Genomic DNA, 21,820 nt, shown 5'->3' with positions numbered 1-21,820 from the left:
TTATTCTGCTTTGAGGAGAAGAATCAATTTCTGGATAGGCCTTTCCAGCACCAACCCCTTCAGGTGAAGGATCGATGTGGCCATTTGTACCCTCACTCTTCTCACTTTGCCATCTTCCCCCTCTGTCACTTCAATGATCTTACCAGTTGGCCATTCATACCGAGGTGTATTTTCCTCCTTTACCAAGACAATATCCCCAGCTCTAAGATTTTCCTGTGGTCGCTCCCACCTTTGCCTTTTAGTAATTTGTTGTAAATAACTATCTTTCCATGCCGTCCAGAACTCATCAGCCATTTGCTGAGTCTTCCGCCACATTTTTTGACCAAATACTTCTGTCGAATCAAATTTTCCAGGCAAGGGTGTGCAATGAGCTGGTTTTGAGGTGAGCAGATGATTTGGGGTGATGACTTGTACGCCATGGTCGTTGAGAGCCTCTGCAGAAATAGGCCTTGAATTAACAATGTTCATGGCTTCGTAAAAAGCTACTCGTAGCCCGGTGCTTGTGAGCCGGGCACTGTGTCTGCTCAGCTGACTTTCCAGAGCAGCTCTAATGCTCCTAATTTGTCGCTTCCAAACACCTCCTGCATGACTAGCATGTGGCGAGTTAAACCTGAACTCAATTTGATTATCCAGCAAGTATCTTCCTAATGGAGAGCTAGTGCATGAGTTCTCTATCTGTTTAGCCAATTCATTGGCAGCACCGACAAAGTTGGTCCCTTGGTCACAATAAAGGGTTTTGACGGCACCTCGTATACAAAGAAAGGCTCGTAAGGCTGTAATGAGTGAGTCAGTACTCATATCATCAAGCATCTCCACGTGTACTGCTCTTGAGTACATACATGTCAGCAGTAGGCCCCATCGCTTGACCTCAGTCCTTCTGTCTTTGACCACAAATGGTCCAAAACAGTCCATTCCAACATTAGTAAATGGAGATGTGGGTTCTACTCTAACATCCGGTAAATCCGCCATAATCTGTTCCGATGGCTTGCCTCTCAGTCGCTTGCATATGACGCACTTGTTGATGATGGACTTCACCATCCTTCCAGATATCCAGAATCCAGCCGACCTTAGCCTGGCCTGAGTAATGGTCTTTCCTTGATGTCTTGTTAAGTCATGGTAATGTCTGATAACAAGATTTGTCACATGGGTATCGGGAGGCAGGACAACAGGGTGTCTTTCACCATAGCTGAGAGCAGAGGACCTGCTCAACCTCCCACCGACACGTAATAGTCCGTCTTCACCTAGTATGGGATTCATCTTGCAGAGTGGGCTTTTTCTCTGCACAGGCAGACCCCCTCTTACTGCCACCAGCTCTGGTCCGAAGTAACTTTGCTGCAACAAAGATATGATTGTGTTTCTAGCTTTGTGGAGGCTTGCTGGGGTTAGAGGTTGAATGATCCATCTCCTGTCTGTTTTGGACTTGCATATGCTCTGGAGGATTGCCACGGAGCGTGACAGTTTATTCCACGTCGAGAATTTGGTGAACTTGTCAGTCATATTTTTGTTCAGGTTTGTCATCATTCCTTTAACTTTTCTCAACTCAGGATCCTCTGTGTTCATGGATGAGCCCTGCTGATGTCCTACTGGTGTGAAATCAGGGTGAGCCAAAATATTCGGTCCAGAAAACTATATTGTGGATTTTAACTCATCACATGGTTTTCCTCGAGATGCTATGTCAGCAGGATTCTGGTCACCAGAGATATGAAACCACTGGCTGTTCTGAGTTCTGTCATGAATTATCTTTAGTCGATTGGAAATGAAAGTTGTGAATTTGGTTGCGTCATTGTTGATTCGACCTAATGTAATTATCGAGTCAGTCCAAAAATATTCCTGGTCAATGGATAGGTCAAGCTCCTTTCTTAGAGTGATGCTCAATTGAGTAGCCATAACAGCTGACATAAGCTCGAGTCGAGGTGTGGTGTATAAACCTTTTGAAGGAATCACTTTTGATTTTGCTAATACCAAGCTGACATGTACTTCTCCTTGCTCATTCACTTGGCGTAGGTAGGAACAAGCACCCATGCCATTGTCACTTGCATCGCAGAAATGATGCAATTGTCTTTCGGACACAACCCCAAAGTCCTTTGGCTTGTAGCACCTTGGGATGCTGATTGATTCTATCTCTGGTAGCTTCTGTAACCATTTTTCCCACTCTCGACTGATGTCAGCAGACACTGGTTTATCCCAATCAGAATCTTCTTTGTTGATTTTTTGCAAAATTAACTTGCCCGTCAAAGTGAATGGGGCAATGAATCCTAGAGGATCATAGAGTTGACTGACCACCGATAAGATTCCGCGTTTAGTATCAGGTTTGGTTTTGACATTGTTGATGAATTTGAAAACATCATTCCTGGTGGACCATTGCAATCCTAGTGTTCTTTGTTCAGGAAGGTTGCCGGCAAATAGCTCAGTGTTTTGAACTGATCGCTCACTCTCAGGCAAGGCCGTGAGAATAGCAGAACTGTTGGAAATGAACTTGTGTAGCCGGAGATTACCTTTTTCGCAAATTTGTCTAGCTCTGGTGATTAGTTCAATCGCTTCTTCTTCACTGCTCACACTGGTAAGACCATCATCAACATAGAAGTCTCTACAGATGAAGTGAGCTGCTTTTGAAGACAGAGCTTTGTTGTCATGAGCTATTTGTCGAAGCCCGAATGTCGCTACTGCTGGAGATGACTTGGCACCAAACAAATGAACCTTCATTCGATATGTTTTGAGTTTCTGTGTGTTGTCACTCCAAAGATATCGCAAAAAATCTCTGTCTTTGGGGTCAACTAAAAAGTTGTAAAACATCTTTTGGATGTCACAACTGACTGCTATCGACTCTCTTCGAAAGCAGCATAATATACCAAGTAGGAGTTCATGTTGTCTGGTCCCTGTAGCAGCGTATCGTTCAAGGAAATTCCCTGGTATTGCGCCTTGCAGTCAAATACAACCCGTAGTTTCTTTTTCTGTGGATGGGTGACAGCAAAATGTGGGATGTACCACACCTCCCCTTTCTTTGTAGGCTTCATCTCATCCACCTCTTCTGCCATATCCAGGTCGATCAATTCCTGCATGAAGCTAGTATAGTCTTCCTTCAAACCCGTCTCCTTTTCAAAGCGTCTAACCAACGCCTCTTGTCGTTTCTGTGCTTGTCTGAAATTATCTGGTAGAATCGGTCGAGACTTAAATGGTAGAGGCATCTGATATGAACCCCCTTTTGTGACTGTGGTCTGGCTGAGCATAATATCTAGAAATTTAATGTCTTCTTGAGACATCCTTTCTTCCTCAGCATCTTCCTCCACGGATGTTCTGTAGCAACTCACCTGATTGTGTTGTTTTGCTTCGACTCCGAACACCATCCATCCTAGTTTTGTCCTTACTGCGAAAGGTTGGTGGTCTTCCCTTTTATTCCTTCTAGAGGGTAGTGCACAGTAGAGCAGTTAGCGCCCACAAGCAGACCGATTGGAATGTCCATCGGTGGTGGCAGGGATTTAGCAAGAGCTGCCAGGTGTGTGTAGTCCATAACATTGAGAGTGTTGGCAAATTCACCAGTTGAATTCGGAATGGATGGCCATTCGTAGGCTGAGTCCAGGCGCGCTTCGCCTGAAAAGAATCCCTTAATGATGAGGTTGCCAAATTCTCTGACATCATGTTTTGTTCCACCCGCCATTGTTTCCATGTCGAGTGATTCAGTTTTGATAGTCTTTGGTTTAATCCTTCCTGCTATATCAGATGTGATGTATGAATGATCAGATGCTGAGTCAAAGAAAGCATAGACGAGAACTTCCTTGGTTGGATCCTCAGCCGTTGAGACATACACCGGCATTCCCATATTGAACAGCGTTTTCTTGGAAGAGAGCATAGTATTTCTATTGCAACTGGCTTGTTGTTCCTTGCTAGTTGAAGAATCATTTGTCTGTGTTAATGTTGCTTGAGAAGGCGGCTGTTCCTCCCTTTCAGTTTCAGCCTGGTAGTCAAGAGTCTTCTGTTGGGTATGCATTGGTTGTCTGGTTTGATTTCTGGTATTTTGCTTGAATTCCTCATCCCAGTCCTCTCTTCTTTTGTGAAGAGCTGTTGAGTGTCCTGACTTGTGGCATTTATTACACTTCAGTTTCATTGTGTTGGGGCAGGAAGAAGATCCATGCCCAGGTTTAACACACCGATAACAAAGTATGTGATTCTTAATGAATTTTATCCTTTTTTCATACGGTAATTCCGACAGTTGAAAGCATTCACTTGCTTGGTGATCTTTTTTACAAAATAGACAGACTGGTTTATCTTGTTGAGCATGGTTGGTTGCGAAAGATTTGATTTGGGAGTGTTGTTGTTTTTGCCGTTGGTTGGTGTGTTGGTTGGCTTCATTTCTGTTTGTTGTATCTCCTTGTCTAGGACGCTGGTTCTGAAGAAGTGGGATTGCCTGCATCTTGGCTACTTCATTCAAGAAATATGTAAATTCCTCAAATCTTGGATACCTGTCAGTACTTTTCTGTATTTTATAGACCTTGGATGCCCATTTACGACACACGCAATCAGGAAGTACAGCAGAGAGCTTTTCGTTCACTTGGGGATCTTCTAATATTCTCAGTCCAGAGACTGAAGACATGCTGCTTCTGCAGTTTTCCAAATAATCTGCATACTTTTGCAGCCCTCGCACATCGCCGCTTAGAATCCTTGGCCAATTGTCAAGCTTCTGTCTCATGTGGCGCGCAATATTTAATTTATTTCCAAACCTTGATCTTAGCTTCTCTCTTGCCTCATTGTAGCTTCTATCTGTTCTTACTAGGAAAAGCCCGTTAATGGCTTCCTTCGCTGGTCCGTCAACATACTTTTTAAGAAAGCGGATTTTTTCTCCTCCGTGTTCAACCCCCATTGAGTCCAAGTAGCTATCGAAATCGCAAACCCAATCATCAAATTCGATGGGGTTGCCAGTGAAGATGCTTGGTTCAATCTCTGTCTTTTTTGTCTTTCTGATTCCCATAGCGATGTTCTGAGCAAGTTGCGTGATACTGTCATTTAGTTCCTGTTGCTGTAGTGGTGGTGTAGCTCCATGCTCCTTAACACATTGTTCTATGTTTTCCGTGCATTTGTTTTTCTGAGGTGTCTCGTATGCTTCGAAGTTGATAGCTTGGGTCTTAATGACAGGTGATCCCATATACTCTGACTTTTGTAATGCATCTAATGGCGTTGATTGAATAGGCTCACATCCATGTACGGGAGTTGTGTCCCGGCCCTCCTTCTGTGGTGTTTCTGTGATCTGTAGTACGTCTGCTTGATTTTCAGTCTGTACAACATTTCCATTTAGCTGCTTCTGACGGTTGCGTTCTTCAATGAAATCCTCCAGCGCAGACATTTCTTTCTCAAGCTCGCTCTGCACCTTCTCTTGTTCCAGAATTTTCCGTGCTGCCGTAAGCTTTTGAACAGCTGAACCGGCTTCACCAACAAAATACTCAAAATATTGCTGTATTTTCTTCTCAACTTTATTGTTTGATAACTGAGAAAGACGTGCAAAGTCAGACGTTACTGCTTCCGATTTTGCTTCAATAGTGGCGATGCATTCATCAAGGACCTCAAGGGAAGTATTAGCATGAAACTGTTTAGAAATATGATCGATGCTTTTTAATTCCTTTTTAATTGCAGCGAGAAGTGAGAAGGCAAGTTGGTTTTTTTGACTTTCAATTGCAATCTGAGATGGTTTACAATCTCGCTTAGGTCTAGTTGTAGCAGTGTTAACAGAGCTAACAGATTCAGATGGTGTGGCAGTTTGTGTTTGACCTAATGGTTTTTCTAAAACAGCTGAGAGTTCATTTACACTCAAGTCTATTAGACTGACATTTGCTGCCATTGTAGCTAAGCCTTATATGGTTTACTTCACTAAATGAATGATGGTTTTATGGTAATTATTAGGAATGAAATTGGATGCTAATTAAACAATGCCAAACAAGTGTAGTAGACCAAGAAATTTGTTTATATAGGCAGTTTTTCATAGATATATACTCGATTTAAGGTGCAGAAAGGGCCGCAGGACAACGATGCTCAAGAACAAATCCAGAACAACATGCAAAAGAACGACCTGTGTGTAATGGGTTACCTGTGACCAATGTGACACCCTGGAATTTATATAATTTTGATGCTCTGATAAGTGGTAGAGTCCTGACCAGTTTACAATGTGGCTAAGTTATTGGAGTAAAAACTACAAAACTTTATAATAGTTGACAAAAATATGTCAATATTTGCCAAAATATCTAATAAGAAAGTAGAACAGAGTACTTATCAATCTGAGCTGCTGGTAGATCAGATGTAGATGTAGTCGTAGAGTCACCAGTATTTATGTGGAGGTTGAGTTGATAACTCCTAGAGGTGACAATGTTAGTGTGATTGTCCAGATATGGCTGGTGTTCACGGTTTGGCTGGGTCGCTGAATGTCTCAGAAAATAGCCTATTGAAGAGTTGACCGGGTCACTGACAAAGTCAGAAATTGGTCGGCGGTGGTGGCATATAGCCTCCCACTGACTTGAAAAATGGTACACCTTTGTGATTTGCAGAGTCCTGAGTAGAACTCTTTAATGCTAGGTCGATTACCAGAGTAGAAACCTGATGAAGCTCTCCGTTGATGCAGAAAAGACCTCACTATAGCAGTTTGGGTCTGCTAGACACCCTGCAAGCTTAATTGGAGAGCGTGGAACTTTACTGATGCTATCCAATATATAACAATAAGAAGCAGCTTGATTTGTTTGTTGGTTGATGCTGTTTCTATATTGTATTTTCCTATTAGAGTCGGCAACGTGAAGTCTATAAGAAAATGGTTAACATGAATAAAACACAAATCAAGATGCTAGAATATAAATTGAGACATAAATGATAATTGAAGTAAGCAAAGATTATAGCAGCAAAAATCAGATCTCAACAATTTTCCCAAAAGCAGTGACAAGACGAGAAATAATCCATTGATAAACAAAATAAAACGAACCTTTTGTTCTCCTTGGCTTGCACTAAGTAAATAGTTGTTGGTGAGTAGACTAACTTAATTAAATGTAACCAATCAATATATGTAAGAGTGAACTAAAATGCTGGTGATCAGCTGAAGATATTGATGCCTACTGACCAGGAGAGCTTACCATCTACCAGAGCTTCAGGGAGAATTCAGTAAACAAAAACAAAACAAAAAAACAAGGGTTTTGTCTCATTGGTTATCGAACCTGGGCCATCAACCCCAGCCAATCTCCAAGCAGAAGGTTCAGATAGCTTCCTGCGGAATCATCGTCAAACGATTCTTTTCTATTTTGCAAATGCTGACAAAACACTGCCTGAATCATATTCTGTGGTCAACTGCGCTGTGCTTAGAATTGTTTATGATGATGTGATTATAGCGATATTTGTACTTTGCACCTTGCTGCCAATAACATTTCGTAATGAAAATAAGTTGATAGTGTGATGCGTATGATAGGTATTAGGTGGAAGCGTGATTGCATGCTTGTAAAGTAAACAGGTATGATTGTACACAGCACAACAGTTTCAGCTGTTGCAAAATTTCAGTGGAATCCACTACAATTATATAAAAGCAAGAGGCATTTCTGGTAAACCAATGAGGCTTGGTAAATAAGTTGCAAGTTTTGTCGCAGCTGTTTTTTTCAATAGTTCTATGCGTCTTATAAAGAGTAGCATAAAGCATTCAATGAGCAGAAAAAGACCGGGCCAAATAATAGGATGATTTTGTGAAACTTTGGTTTGAAATTGGGAGTTGCACTCTCTTTTTATATATATTTGTAATGTTACGCCGGGAGGAAACGACTTCAAATTGTTTTGCCGAGGTAAAATAGTCTAATAAAAATCGCTGATCGAAGCGCAGTAATTTCTTGTTCGCTGTTTGAACAACGAAGAGGCTCGTATTCCATTAAAAAGATTGTATTGTTGCCTGTCACATGCGTGACAATTTGGAAATACTTTTATGCAGGTCGACTTGAGTCAGTTGGCAGGTGTGGCAGGTGAGGCAGTTGTCTTGATGTGCATCTATTTACCGGACTGTTTCCTGTCGGTAACTCATTTTCTCCGCCTTTTCTCACTAGTATATGTATTCGTTGTCGCCTGAGTAATTTCTCTGTCATCCTCCTATTATCTTTTTGTATGTTTTCATGTACTGTCCTTGACTGTTCGTGGCATCCTGCTGCTGTTTGCCCCCTTTCTCTGGGCAGTTCTGGAGAAGCCTGCACTTCTCTTGACTCCGTATGCACTTCACCTTTACCTACTACATGAGCCCGATTCCTTCTAAAAAGTGTATCATTAGAACTCCTAGCTACTACTTCCCTTCCCCTAGTAGCAACTACTCGAGCTGGAACACTCGAGGATTATTTACAACCACTGACTGATTTATAGTTATATCTGATCTTGGTTTTGTCGCCTATCGTTTGTTATACCACAAGTTTCTTTTGGCTGGAATTTGTGCCTCTTGATCCTTCAACTTTTTCAAGTTTATTTTCCCTTCGGGCATAATGCCTATCAAATTCATCAATCTTTTAAACAATAGTTGTGCTAAAGAATAACCATTTGACAATGGTGTGTCCCTATACATACAACGACAATGAAGGGGAAATGGAATTGCAGCTTGAAAGAATGAAATTCTTTAACGCTGACCAGTTAGAGGCTCAAGAAAGGTAGTGTAAAGTATAGACAGAGGTTGTTAAACTCTATTCAATTGCCTAGGCACTTTGCATTATTCTTTTCTACTTTAATTACATGGCCAAACAATATAGTGCAGGGGGGCCCAAATGGAGGCCCATGAGCCTGATCAGGCCCTCCAGCTGTTTTTATCAGGCCCCCCAGCTGTTTTAAGTTTTTACAATGTTTTGCAAATTTTAAAGAGTTTGTTTGACAATGAATTATTGTTATTGTATCATTAGTAATTATTAGTTATCTGTAATGAATGACCTGACCAGCATTATTGACAATACTAAAGTTTAGTTTTGCATTAGTGTGGGGGTTTTCTCAGCATAAATTCTTTGATTAGGGAATATCCATCAGTCCCACATTGGAGATTGGTTCAACTTTAGTTTTTAACCTGCAGGGAGTTTCTCAGCTTGCACTTTCAGGACTTCTACTGTGACTACCGACTTGAAAAAATAATTCCTAAGCAATAATGGCTCAGAGATTAGTAGACAGAAAAAACCGAAGTTTCTATTCAGACTGCACTACATAATTCTTTTTTTCATGAAGTAAAAGGAAAACCTATATGTTTGACATGCAATAATTCAGTTGCTGTAAACAAGGTAGCAAATATCAAAAGGCATTATACTCAAAACCATTCTGACTATGATGAAAGATTTCCTTCAGATACAGCTAGGAGGCAGGAACAGCTTGATAGACTAACAAGACAAGCTAAGGGACTAATGACTATGATGACGGGAGCTACAAACTTGCAACAAAGAGCAGCTACTGCTGGATATGAGGTATGTTATAAAATTGCCAAGGCAATGGCTCCATACAGCCACAGTGAGCTGTTCAAAGAATGCATGGTTTCAGCCGTTCAAGCACTCTACCCTGAAAATCTAGATATTCAGCAAGCTGTTCAGTCAGTACCGCTATCTAGGAATACATGTACATGACAGATAGAAGCTATTGCTGATCATGTGACTGAAGGTGTCATATATAGCTTGAACAGGTGTGAATCATTTTCAGTTGCCGTAGATGAGAGTTCTGACATAACGATGTTGCTCAGCTGAGTGTGTTTGTTTGGTATTATCTCAACAACAAGTTTAGTGAGGACCTTGCAGTTATTCCACTGACAGAATGTACGACTGGAGAAGATATATATCAGGCATTCAAGGCTTACATGGACTCCCATAAAGAGTCAATGCCTAAGATAATATTTGTAGCAACAGATGGCGCCCCAGCTATGGTGAGTGTATATTCTGGTTTTGTTAATCGCCTGAAAGATAACAACTCTCATATGACTGCATTTCATTGTATCATACACGAAAGCATTTTCTGTGTACAACTGAAAGATGAATATGGATGTCTTATGCTGGACATATACCTAATGAAACTAATAAACTTTCTCAGATCAAAATCATCTTTACGACACCGCCAGCTTAAATTTTTTTACAGGAGTCTGATTCTCAGTATGATGAATTATTAGTGTACAACAATGTTAGGTTAGTACCATATTGCTATCTTCGAATTATATTTGACATACTTATTTTCATTACATTATGAGGTATAAAAGCACTGCAAAGTTGTGAGTATTGTCAATTATTTTTAATATACAATGTATGTTAATGTACTTGTGTAGATGGCTGAGTAAGGGTAGAGCTTTGCAAAGAGTATGGTCTTTTAAGACAGTATACTGAGCAGTCTCTTAGGGAGATTGGAGGAGATGCAGCAGAACAATTTTTAGAGATTCTCAGATCGGAGCATTCGCTGAAAGACATGGCTTTTCTGACAGACATTTTGACTCATCTGAATGACCTAAATTTGAAGTTGCAGGGCAAAGGTCGTAATGTGGTAGAACTCTGGCAGGCAGTAACATCTTTTAAAGACAAACTCCACTGCTTTTACCAGGACATAAACAGTGATATGAACCACTTTCCAATCAAGGAATTTGTGAATGGTCGTGATGATGTTGTGAATCTTGAAGCAGCACACGCTTTTCTCATTGGTGTTTCTTCGGAGATGGAGCGTCGATTTGCGGCCTTTGATAGTATCAATGGCATTATTGAGCTGGTTGCGTGCCCATTTCAGGCCCATCAGCTTTGGAAAGCCAATTTGATAACTTTCCTCATGTTTAGACAGGTGTGGCAGAATAAGAGCTGCGTGATTTAAAGGCAGATATACATATATACATACTGGCTAAAGCTCAATTTGCTTGGCAAACAATTGTAGGGGTTCTGAACGCAACTTGCTGTACAGGAGAAGTATCCTATCCTACGCTATGCAATATGACAGTGCACTTACTTTCTTTGGTACAACCTACTTGTGTAAATCAATGTTTTCAAAGCAGACATTTATAAAAAGTAGGTATCGGAGTGTACTGACAAAGGAACATACTCAACAGCTCTTAGCCGTAGCAGTAACCAAAGATAAACCAGATATTGCAGCAATAGCTGCAAAGCAAACTCGCTTCCACATGTCTCATTAACATTACAGACACTTTTTCTGCAAAGTAGATTTTGTTGAGAATAAACCTACATATGTTGTTATGTTACACCTTGTTACTTTCATGTTTATGTTCATTTATATATGTTTACTTAGCCATTACTTAAAATACACATACATTTACATATACATGTACATGTATACAGCTATATTCATGCCAGGCCCTCCTGATGAGGCCTGGTTACCTATTAGGCCCTCCAACAAAAGTATTTTGGGACCCCTGATATAGTGAATTTTGCTAATTGTAAGGTTGCACCAGGCATTACGCCCTCATTTTGCGATCCCCTATGGCGGCATTAAAAGAAATGGTTGGGCTAGTTAACTGCTGTTTGAATGGATGCAATCTAATATATTTTGTGTCCAAAAAAATACAATCAATGCTTTATAGCTCACTGGTTTGGTCATTAATCTTATTACTTAGAAAATAAGAAATTTACTCTTGATTGCAAAGTTGTGAAAAAATTTCTGTCTGTACACTCTCTCATGTTTAAAAGTGAATTTATTTTTAGTAAGTCAATGAAGGGCATTCCCTGGTCAGATAAAACTATATAGGAGGCAATGCACTTAGTCGTTGCGTGATGCGTTTAGGCTAATAGACCTTGGTCTAATAGACCAAGGTTTCCCTTTCCCCAGTGAAAGGACACTCAGTAGAAGACTAGCTACAATACAGTTTACTCCAGGCATACTGTCAGATGTTTTTAGCTTGATGAAAATAAGTGTTAGTTTATTGTTTGTTTATGTAGAACATTCTGGACTGCATCTCAAAGATAATTTGTCAAAATATCGATTGTTATCATACTGTTTAGCAGGAGCTCAGAATGACATTATTTTGATGAGTGAGTAGCTTGATGGTACGTTACCAAGCAAATGTTTTACAGGTAGATGCAATAGAGGATGGCAACAAAACTTGTTGTCTCACGCTCTCGATGAGATGAGCGTTAAAACTGTTCTGGAATATGAGAGGGCATCAGGGTCAAAAATTGGTTATGTCAATTTGCCTGACTACTCATATTCTAGCTACTAAGGCATTAGTTTTTATGCTCTCTGGTTTACGTGAATGATAGAAGCAAACAGTTGTTTACTATTATACAGGTTATAATTTGCTGAAGCTGTTTTTTTGTAATAAAACCAGCTTTATTTTGTATTGTTCCAGCTTTATAATGCTTGCTTTTACAGCTACTTGTTCAAATGTTTACTGCTTGCTTTCCTCTCTGCTTTAAACTTCAACTTTCTTTGTTCAGGGCACAAATGCTACTCTATTTAAAAGATTTTTTGTAGAGCTAACAGAAGGATCTGCAGTGGTGTAAAAATAAGATTCGAACCCGAGTCCTTGCAGATAACAGTTGATTGTTCCATTTAGACCACACACACGAAATGGTTGTCAATAGATTTCTGATTACAACTTTAGAGGTTTTATGTAAGAAGAAAACAGAGATTTGCAAAATAATCTTCATACTGTACTATGACAATAAATTCATCACGTTAAAATCTAAATATATTGTTTCATTCATTAATGAGTGTAATGCATTTTCTATCTTTTGCCAGATAAGCTAATAAAATCAATTTGCTATGTTACAGGTGATAATGTGAAGGGACAGGTCATCCATGATATTATAATATCAATGATAAGGCGAGCGCATGAAATTGGACTACATGTAATCTCAGTCACTTCGGTCATGGGTAGTGCTAATAGAGCGATGTGGAGGACATTCGGCGTAGTTACCACACAAACCGAAACAGTTGCTTCATGCACCCAGAGCTCATTCCTAAAGCTAAGGCAACATCTGCATTTGTGGCCATGTTTAGCAAATGGTTTGATTTGATGGCAAGTAGACATGCTGGAATGGCCTTATTGAAGTTCAACATCCCCAAGTATCAGGAGACCATTTCCTTTCTTAAGGATGTCCAGAACAAAGTAAAGTTGATGATTATACGAAGATGGAAGATGGAAGCTTGACCAAAGGGGTATACTGCTCTGCATCCAAGGAGTTCTGGAGTTAAAAGATGAGGTCTTATTTACTGACAAGCAATATCTTATGACAGGTAGACTTACTCAGGACTGCCTTGACAATCTCTTCAGCACACTGATATTAAAGACTCCAACACCATCACCATTAGAGTTCCGTAGGTTGCTAAAGATTGTGGCAACTAGTCAATACTTGAAAACTTCTACTCATTCTTCCTATGATGACGACGACTCTAGTTATCTGGCTGACTATTTAACCTTAGTGCGTAGCCAGCAAGACAATAAGGATGAACATCTTGATGAGTCTGAGTGTACTGAAACGGTTATAAGTGGCGAGCCAGTCAAAAGGTAGAAAAATCTTCCCTTTACTCTCAGTCTGGGCATTGAAGGCTATTGAATCGTGCACAGATTGTTCCATGATAACGACACTAAAGAAACCTGTTGCAGCTCTTAGAGAGGTGGCCTTAGAACCACACCGTTAGAAAAGAGTATTGCGAAGGAGCACTTAAGTGCCCAACACAACAAGTATTCATGACGTTAGAGTCTGTAGAGAAAGTTTTCAGACAGTGGGCTACAGCACTAGATGAAACCCATGGTTCACTGATTGACTTTTTGTGGAACAAGTTGACACACGCATGCTCTGAGACAGGAGCAGCCTGTAAGCACAACAGATTAGCCTGTCTTGACAAACTTGTTTTTGCGGAGTTGTCGCCCGTCGAGCGGGGCGAGCAAAACAATTAACAGCTTGCCACAATACGCACTGCACCTGATGCCTCAGCTGCACTGAAAGGGAGTTGTTCTCTTCCGTCTATGCGGCTTGGCTGCGATCTTATGTCAGTCGCTCCATTGGTAATCATAACAGATTTAGCCCAAAAATGTATGTAGAAAAAAATAAGATCAAAATGTTTACCGCAGAGACCAGTCTCTGCGGTAAACTTTAGTAGAACTTGAGAATAAAATGAATTGAAAATAAAATCAATAAGAACAAATAAAACTGACTGATACAAAAATACAATAAACCTGACTGAGCACACAAATAACGACAAGTTTAGTTGCCAAGTTCTACTAAAGTTTACAGGCTAACAACATGCTAGAACCTACTATTAAGAAATTCCTACGACTTAGGCTTAGCATTTATTGTGAAGAAAGGACCAAGTTAGCTGTGGGAAAATCTCACCCACATAGATTCAAAATCCATGGCAGTGCGTGATCTGGTGAAAAGAGTTCTGTAATTTTTTCATTTCAGTATTGTACATTTGCTTTGTTAATGTATTTTAAAATATCGTAGGTTTGCTATATTTGCCTTGGTACATGTAATTAGAATGTTACATTTTCATTTTGTAACTTTATGCATTTTTGTTTGTATTTTTTAGACACGCTGTATCCGAAAACTGAGTTTTTGATTTTATTAGTAAATATGCAAAATATTTGTAAATTGGCTCAATGATATGCAGCCCCTCTAGTGTGGGACTGTACATCATTGATTGGATATTGTACAGTGCTTATTTTTTGTAACATGTAATACTTGTATACTATAATCATAAATTTAATAGATGTACCACCAGCACTAAAAATCCCATAGTCAAATAAGTAGAAAATGTCTGTTTTTCTATCGTACTGTTAAAATTGTGAAACTAACATTCTAATCTATCAATTATTAAAATAGTGTATTGGTTGCTATTTCTGCTGAAAATCGGTCAATGTACCAAAGCAAGAAGTTGTAGACATCTACAGCTTATAAGGTCAAAGTAATTCTCAATGTTTGCAATTTATTAAAAAATCGGATTTTACCAACGGCATGTATTTGATATACAATTTTGGACTTATCCTTTTAAACATCAAGGTAAGAACAACTCCCATTGTATGGGAGTACCCAACAAAGTGAAGAATAGAGAAGTGGAACTGTTGTTGTTAAGTAACCCTAGCTACAGTATGTCTATGTCTACACCCAGTGTGCGTATGCCATGTACACTATGTTCATGTGCGCATATCATGACTTGTATTCACTTTCAAACTTGCTTTCAATTTACTTTGTTTACTGACCTTCAATAAACAACACAACGTAACATCCTTTCTTTATTTTAGTTACATGCATATTAGTTACAGGCATCCAATACATTTATTAGAGTACAGAAAATAAAAAAAGCGTAGTATACAGAAATAGACAAGAATAGTGTCATTAGAGTGTCTAAGTGTATGTGTACAAACATGTACTCTTCACATGTATATATAACCAGAGTTCATTAAAGTAGACAAACAACTGGTACAATTGACTAATGGAAAAATGTTCAAAACTGCTACTAGCTACCCTATTAAAGAATATAAAAGAATACATACCAGGCAACTGCAAGCATTGACCATTCATTACATATATAGCATCTGATGGCAAGCCAAAATAGCATAGACCTATTATAGGTACTAAACTATTTCGTACTGTGCTATTTTGACCTATAATAGGTACTAAACATGTTGAGTGGAAGCGGCAAAAAGAACAAGAAGAATGTGTTACATAAATCTATATAATCTCATTAGCTCTTGCATTTGCTGTCAACAAAAATACATCTCAAATAACCTATAAACAGAAGCACCACTGAAAACATCCATTTATTGAAATGATACAATGTTTTCAGTCATCCAGGCAGGTGGATGTACAGAACAACTTATAGACTATTGAATCTAATCTTCATCTATAACGCATTTAGTAGCCTTGCATAGAACCACAATATGCCAGCTAATAATAGAAAATTCCTGAATGCGTCAATGGATGGTTTTGCTGTACTCTAAGCAGAAAAATGAGTAACATGTGTTGATATCCTAATGACTACTAGTAGAGGCGATACTTGTGCTTGTACCAACATAACAATAGAAATTGTCATTTACATAAAAGTGATCAGTTTCAATGCGGCATCTTTTAATCTTGAAACTCGAGCTGCCGAATAGTGTTTCGGGACTTCAGTAACCATTGAATGTCAGTAAGACTAGCCGAAAAGAGCGGAGGGTGTAGAACAGTGACACTAATTAGAAACTAGTGACTACATGCCCCCTGTAAGACTGAGCTACACTGTGCACCTGATAAAGATAGTCATGCGCAACTGTAAAGTTGGCTAATATACACCTGTAAAAACCTTTAACAAGGTGTATGGGGCTGTCATATGCTAAAATTGAGCAATTATGATACCATTGATGATACAGGTCAGTGTCTGTCAATCATGCGCTTTGGTCTTACCAGTTAGATGTTTTTAATCATTTCACCATTTGTGTCATCAGTAAAAAGCGGTCAATCATGTGTCTACTCATGTCACTAGTAAAAGCTTTCAACTATGTCCGTTAGTGACACTGGTAAGGAGCTGTCAACCGCATGCCTGTTAATGTCACCAGTAAGAGGCTGTCAATGAAGTGTCTGTTCATGCCATTAATGAGAGACCTTCATCTTGCGTCTGGAGGTGGTGACTGAAACTCTTCAGGAGAGCCCAGCTGCCGAAATAGCACTTTTTGCGATGCTTGCGATGAACCTGAAAAGCGTGTTTGGACTGAAAGAGGAAGTCTCGCTTGTTGAGAAGGGGAAGTGAAATGAACTTGCTGCTGACCAGATGATGCTCGGGCTTGCCCAGGAGCAGCGAGCCTGGCCTGAGAACCAAGCTGAGCGAAAGCCAAGTTCTGTGGGATTTGCAGTACTTGTGGAGTCGAGGAGCTGGCGGTCTGTGTAGAGACGATGCTGATCTGTGAAGAGTTGACCTACAAACATATGTTAATGGAGAGTTGCTCTAGGATGCACCCAAGAAGTAACTTTTTACATTCAGAGCATGGAAACGGAGTGATTATGACAGTCAGTCTGAAACCAGAAATATAAGAAGTTATACCTGAGGAGCAGAGACCACAGTTGGCTGTTGGAAAACTTGGAGTGAACTTGATCTCTGCAATACAAAAACTTGTATAGGGTAAGTTTTCTAGGATTTCACTAGGATTTCATACTAAATTAGTTGTACAGAGATATTGAGAGGAATCGACTATAAACACACTAGGATTTCATACTAAATTAGTTGTACAGAGATATTGAGAGGAATCGACTATACACACACACTAGTATTTCATACTAAATTAGTTGTACAGAGATATTGAGAGGAATCGACTATACACACACACTAGTATTTCATACTAAATTAGTTGTACAGAGATATTGAGAAGAATCGACTATAAACACACTAGTATTTCATACTAAATTAGTTGTACAGAGATATTGAGAGGAATCGACTATACACACACACACTAGTATTTCATACTAAATTAGTTGTACAGAGATATTGAGAAGAATCAACTATAAACACACTAGTATTTCATACTAAATTAGTTGTACAGAGATATTGAGAAGAATCGACTATAAACACACTAGTATTTCATACTAAATTAGTTGTACAGAGATATTGAGAGGAATCGACTATACACACACTAGTATTTCATACTAAATTAGTTGTACAGAGATATTGAGAGGAATCGACTATACACACACACTAGTATTTCATACTAAATTAGTTGTACAGAGATATTGAGAAGAATCGACTATAAACACACTAGTATTTCATACTAAATTAGTTGTACAGAGATATTGAGAGGAATCGACTATAAACACACTAGGATTTCATACTAAATTAGTTGTACAGAGATATTGAGAAGAATCGACTATACACACACTAGGATTTCATACTAAATTAGTTGTACAGAGATATTGAGAGGAATCGGCTATAAACACACTAGTATTTCATACTAAATTAGTTGTACAGAGATATTGAGAGGAATCGACTATACACACACTAGTATTTCATACTAAATTAGTTGTACAGAGATATTGAGAGGAATCGACTATACACACACACACTAGTATTTCATACTAAATTAGTTGTACAGAGATATTGAGAAGAATCGACTATAAACACACTAGTATTTCATACTAAATTAGTTGTACAGAGATATTGAGAAGAATCGACTATAAACACACTAGTATTTCATACTAAATTAGTTGTACAGAGATATTGAGAGGAATCGACTATACACACACTAGTATTTCATACTAAATTAGTTGTACAGAGATATTGAGAGGAATCGACTATACACACACACTAGTATTTCATACTAAATTAGTTGTACAGAGATATTGAGAAGAATCGACTATAAACACACTAGTATTTCATACTAAATTAGTTGTACAGAGATATTGAGAGGAATCGACTATACACACACACTAGTATTTCATACTAAATTAGTTGTACAGAGATATTGAGAAGAATCGACTATACACACACTAGGATTTCATACTAAATTAGTTGTACAGAGATATTGAGAGGAATCGGCTATAAACACACTAGTATTTCATACTAAATTAGTTGTACAGAGATAATGAGAGGAATCGACTATACACACACTAGTATTTCATACTAAATTAGTTGTACAGAGATATTGAGAGGAATCGACTATACACACACTAGTATTTCATACTAAATTAGTTGTACAGAGATATTGAGAGGAATCGACTATACACACACTAGGATTTCATACTAAATTAGTTGTACTGAGATATTGAGAGGAATCGACTATAAACACACTAGTATTTCATACTAAATTAGTTGTACTGAGATATTGAGAAGAATCGACTATAAACACACTAGGATTTCATACTAAATTAGTTGTACAGAGATATTGAGAGGAATCATCTATACACACACTTGCATTTCATACTAAATTAGTTGTACAGAGATATTGAGAGGAATCGTCTATACACACACTAGTATTTCATACTAAATTAGTTGTACAGAGATATTGAGAGGAATCGACTATACACACACACTAGTATTTCATACTAAATTAGTTGTACAGAGATATTGAGAGGAATCGACTATACACACACTAGGATTTCATACTAAATTAGTTGTACTGAGATATTGAGAAGAATCGACAATACACACACTAGGATTTCATACTAAATTAGTTGTACTGAGATATTGAGAGGAATCGACTATACACACACTAGTATTTCATACTAAATTAGTTGTACAGAGATATTGAGAGGAATCGACTATACACACACTAGGATTTCATACTAAATTAGTTGTACTGAGATATTGAGAAGAATCGACAATACACACACTAGGATTTCATACTAAATTAGTTGTACTGAGATATTGAGAAGAATCGACAATACACACACTAGGATTTCATACTAAATTAGTTGTACTGAGATATTGAGAGGAATCGACTATACACACACACTAGTATTTCATACTAAATTAGTTGTACAGAGATATTGAGAGGAATCGACTATAAACACACTAGTATTTCATACTAAATTAGTTGTACAGAGATATTGAGAAGAATCGACTATAAACACACTAGGATTTCATACTAAATTAGTTGTACTGAGATATTGAGAGGAATCGACTATAAACACACTAGTATTTCATACTAAATTAGTTGTACAGAGATATTGAGAGGAATCGACTATAAACACACTAGGATTTCATACTAAATTAGTTGTACAGAGATATTGAGAAGAATCGACTATACACACACTAGTATTTCATACTAAATTAGTTGTACAGAGATATTGAGAGGAATCGACTATAAACACACTAGGATTTCATACTAAATTAGTTGTACAGAGATATTGAGAGGAATCGACTATACACACACTAGGATTTCATACTAAATTAGTTGTACAGAGATATTGAGAGGAATCGACTATACACACACTAGGATTTCATACTAAATTAGTTGTACAGAGATATTGAGAGGAATCGACTATACACACACTAGGATTTCATACTAAATTAGTTGTACAGAGATATTGAGAGGAATCAACTATACACACACTAGTATTTCATACTAAATTAGTTGTACAGAGATATTGAGAGGAATCGACTATAAACACACTAGGATTTCATACTAAATTAGTTGTACTGAGATATTGAGAAGAATCGACTATACACACACTAGGATTTCATACTAAATTAGTTGTACAGAGATATTGAGAGGAATCGACTATACACACACTAGTATTTCATACTAAATTAGTTGTACAGAGATATTGAGAGGAATCGACTATAAACACACTAGGATTTCATACTAAATTAGTTGTACAGAGATATTGAGAGGAATCGACTATACACACACTAGGATTTCATACTAAATTAGTTGTACAGAGATATTGAGAGGAATCGACTATACACACACACTAGGATTTCATACTAAATTAGTTGTACAGAGATATTGAGAGGAATCGACTATAAACACACTAGTATTTCATACTAAATTAGTTGTACAGAGATATTGAGAAGAATCGACTATAAACACACTAGGATTTCATACTAAATTAGTTGTACTGAGATATTGAGAGGAATCGACTATAAACACACTAGTATTTCATACTAAATTAGTTGTACAGAGATATTGAGAGGAATCGACTATAAACACACTAGGATTTCATACTAAATTAGTTGTACAGAGATATTGAGAAGAATCGACTATACACACACTAGTATTTCATACTAAATTAGTTGTACAGAGATATTGAGAGGAATCGACTATAAACACACTAGGATTTCATACTAAATTAGTTGTACAGAGATATTGAGAGGAATCGACTATACACACACTAGGATTTCATACTAAATTAGTTGTACAGAGATATTGAGAGGAATCGACTATACACACACTAGGATTTCATACTAAATTAGTTGTACAGAGATATTGAGAGGAATCGACTATACACACACTAGGATTTCATACTAAATTAGTTGTACAGAGATATTGAGAGGAATCAACTATACACACACTAGTATTTCATACTAAATTAGTTGTACAGAGATATTGAGAGGAATCGACTATAAACACACTAGGATTTCATACTAAATTAGTTGTACTGAGATATTGAGAAGAATCGACTATACACACACTAGGATTTCATACTAAATTAGTTGTACAGAGATATTGAGAGGAATCGACTATACACACACTAGTATTTCATACTAAATTAGTTGTACAGAGATATTGAGAGGAATCGACTATAAACACACTAGGATTTCATACTAAATTAGTTGTACAGAGATATTGAGAGGAATCGACTATACACACACTAGGATTTCATACTAAATTAGTTGTACAGAGATATTGAGAGGAATCGACTATAAACACACTAGGATTTCATACTAAATTAGTTGTACAGAGAAATTGAGAAGAATCGACTATAAACACACTAGTATTTCATACTAAATTAGTTGTACAGAGATATTGAGAGAAATCGACTATAAACACACTAGGATTTCATACTAAATTAGTTGTACAGAGATATTGAGAAGAATCGACTATAAACACACTAGCATTTCATACTAAATTAGTTGTACAGAGATATTGAGAGAAATCGACTATAAACACACTAGGATTTCATACTAAATTAGTTGTACAGAGATATTGAGAGGAATCGACTATACACACACTAGTATTTCATACTAAATTAGTTGTACAGAGATATTGAGAGAAATCGACTATAAACACACTAGGATTTCATACTAAATTAGTTGTACAGAGATATTGAGAAGAATCGACTATAAACACACTAGTATTTCATACTAAATTAGTTGTACTGAGATATTGAGAGGAATCGACTATAAACACACTAGGATTTCATACTAAATTAGTTGTACAGAGATATTGAGAAGAATCGACTATAAACACACT

At 37.9% G+C, this 21,820-nt stretch overlaps 3 protein-coding genes across 3 annotated transcripts in view; all 3 read right to left on the bottom strand.

Moving 5' to 3' along the window:
* LOC137402558 (uncharacterized) lies at nt 1–1,560 on the bottom strand. The gene has a single exon (XM_068089061.1). It carries the CDS (start codon nt 1,558–1,560, stop codon nt 1–3), a length of 1,560 nt encoding a protein of 519 aa, XP_067945162.1.
* A 66-nt stretch (nt 1,561–1,626) lies between these two features.
* On the bottom strand, nt 1,627–2,793 carry LOC137402557 (uncharacterized). Its single transcript, XM_068089059.1, has one exon. It carries the CDS (start codon nt 2,791–2,793, stop codon nt 1,627–1,629), a length of 1,167 nt encoding a protein of 388 aa, XP_067945160.1.
* Nucleotides 2,794–15,189: 12,396 nt separating this feature from the next.
* LOC137402556 (transcription factor SPT20 homolog) overlaps nt 15,190–21,820 on the bottom strand; it is a 49,897-nt gene continuing 43,266 nt past the window's right edge. The window contains exons 16-17 of the mRNA XM_068089058.1: nt 16,957–17,010; nt 15,190–16,831 (exon numbers count right to left, since the gene is read on the bottom strand). Of these exons, the coding sequence (XP_067945159.1) occupies nt 16,523–16,831; nt 16,957–17,010 (363 nt within the window). The 3' untranslated portion in view covers nt 15,190–16,522. The remainder of the gene's footprint in view (nt 16,832–16,956; nt 17,011–21,820) is intronic.

Source organism: Watersipora subatra, chromosome 8, assembly GCF_963576615.1.
Source record: "Watersipora subatra chromosome 8, tzWatSuba1.1, whole genome shotgun sequence".
Taxonomy (NCBI): Eukaryota; Metazoa; Bryozoa; class Gymnolaemata; order Cheilostomatida; family Watersiporidae; genus Watersipora; species Watersipora subatra.
This window is presented reverse-complemented; position numbering and strand designations above follow the sequence as displayed.

Bases quoted from the DNA above. Each gene is read 5' to 3' on its own strand.
- LOC137402557 (XM_068089059.1), bottom strand. From the start codon at position 2,793: ATGTTTTACAACTTTTTAGTTGACCCCAAAGACAGAGATTTTTTGCGA.
- LOC137402558 (XM_068089061.1), bottom strand. From the start codon at position 1,560: ATGAACACAGAGGATCCTGAGTTGAGAAAAGTTAAAGGAATGATGACA.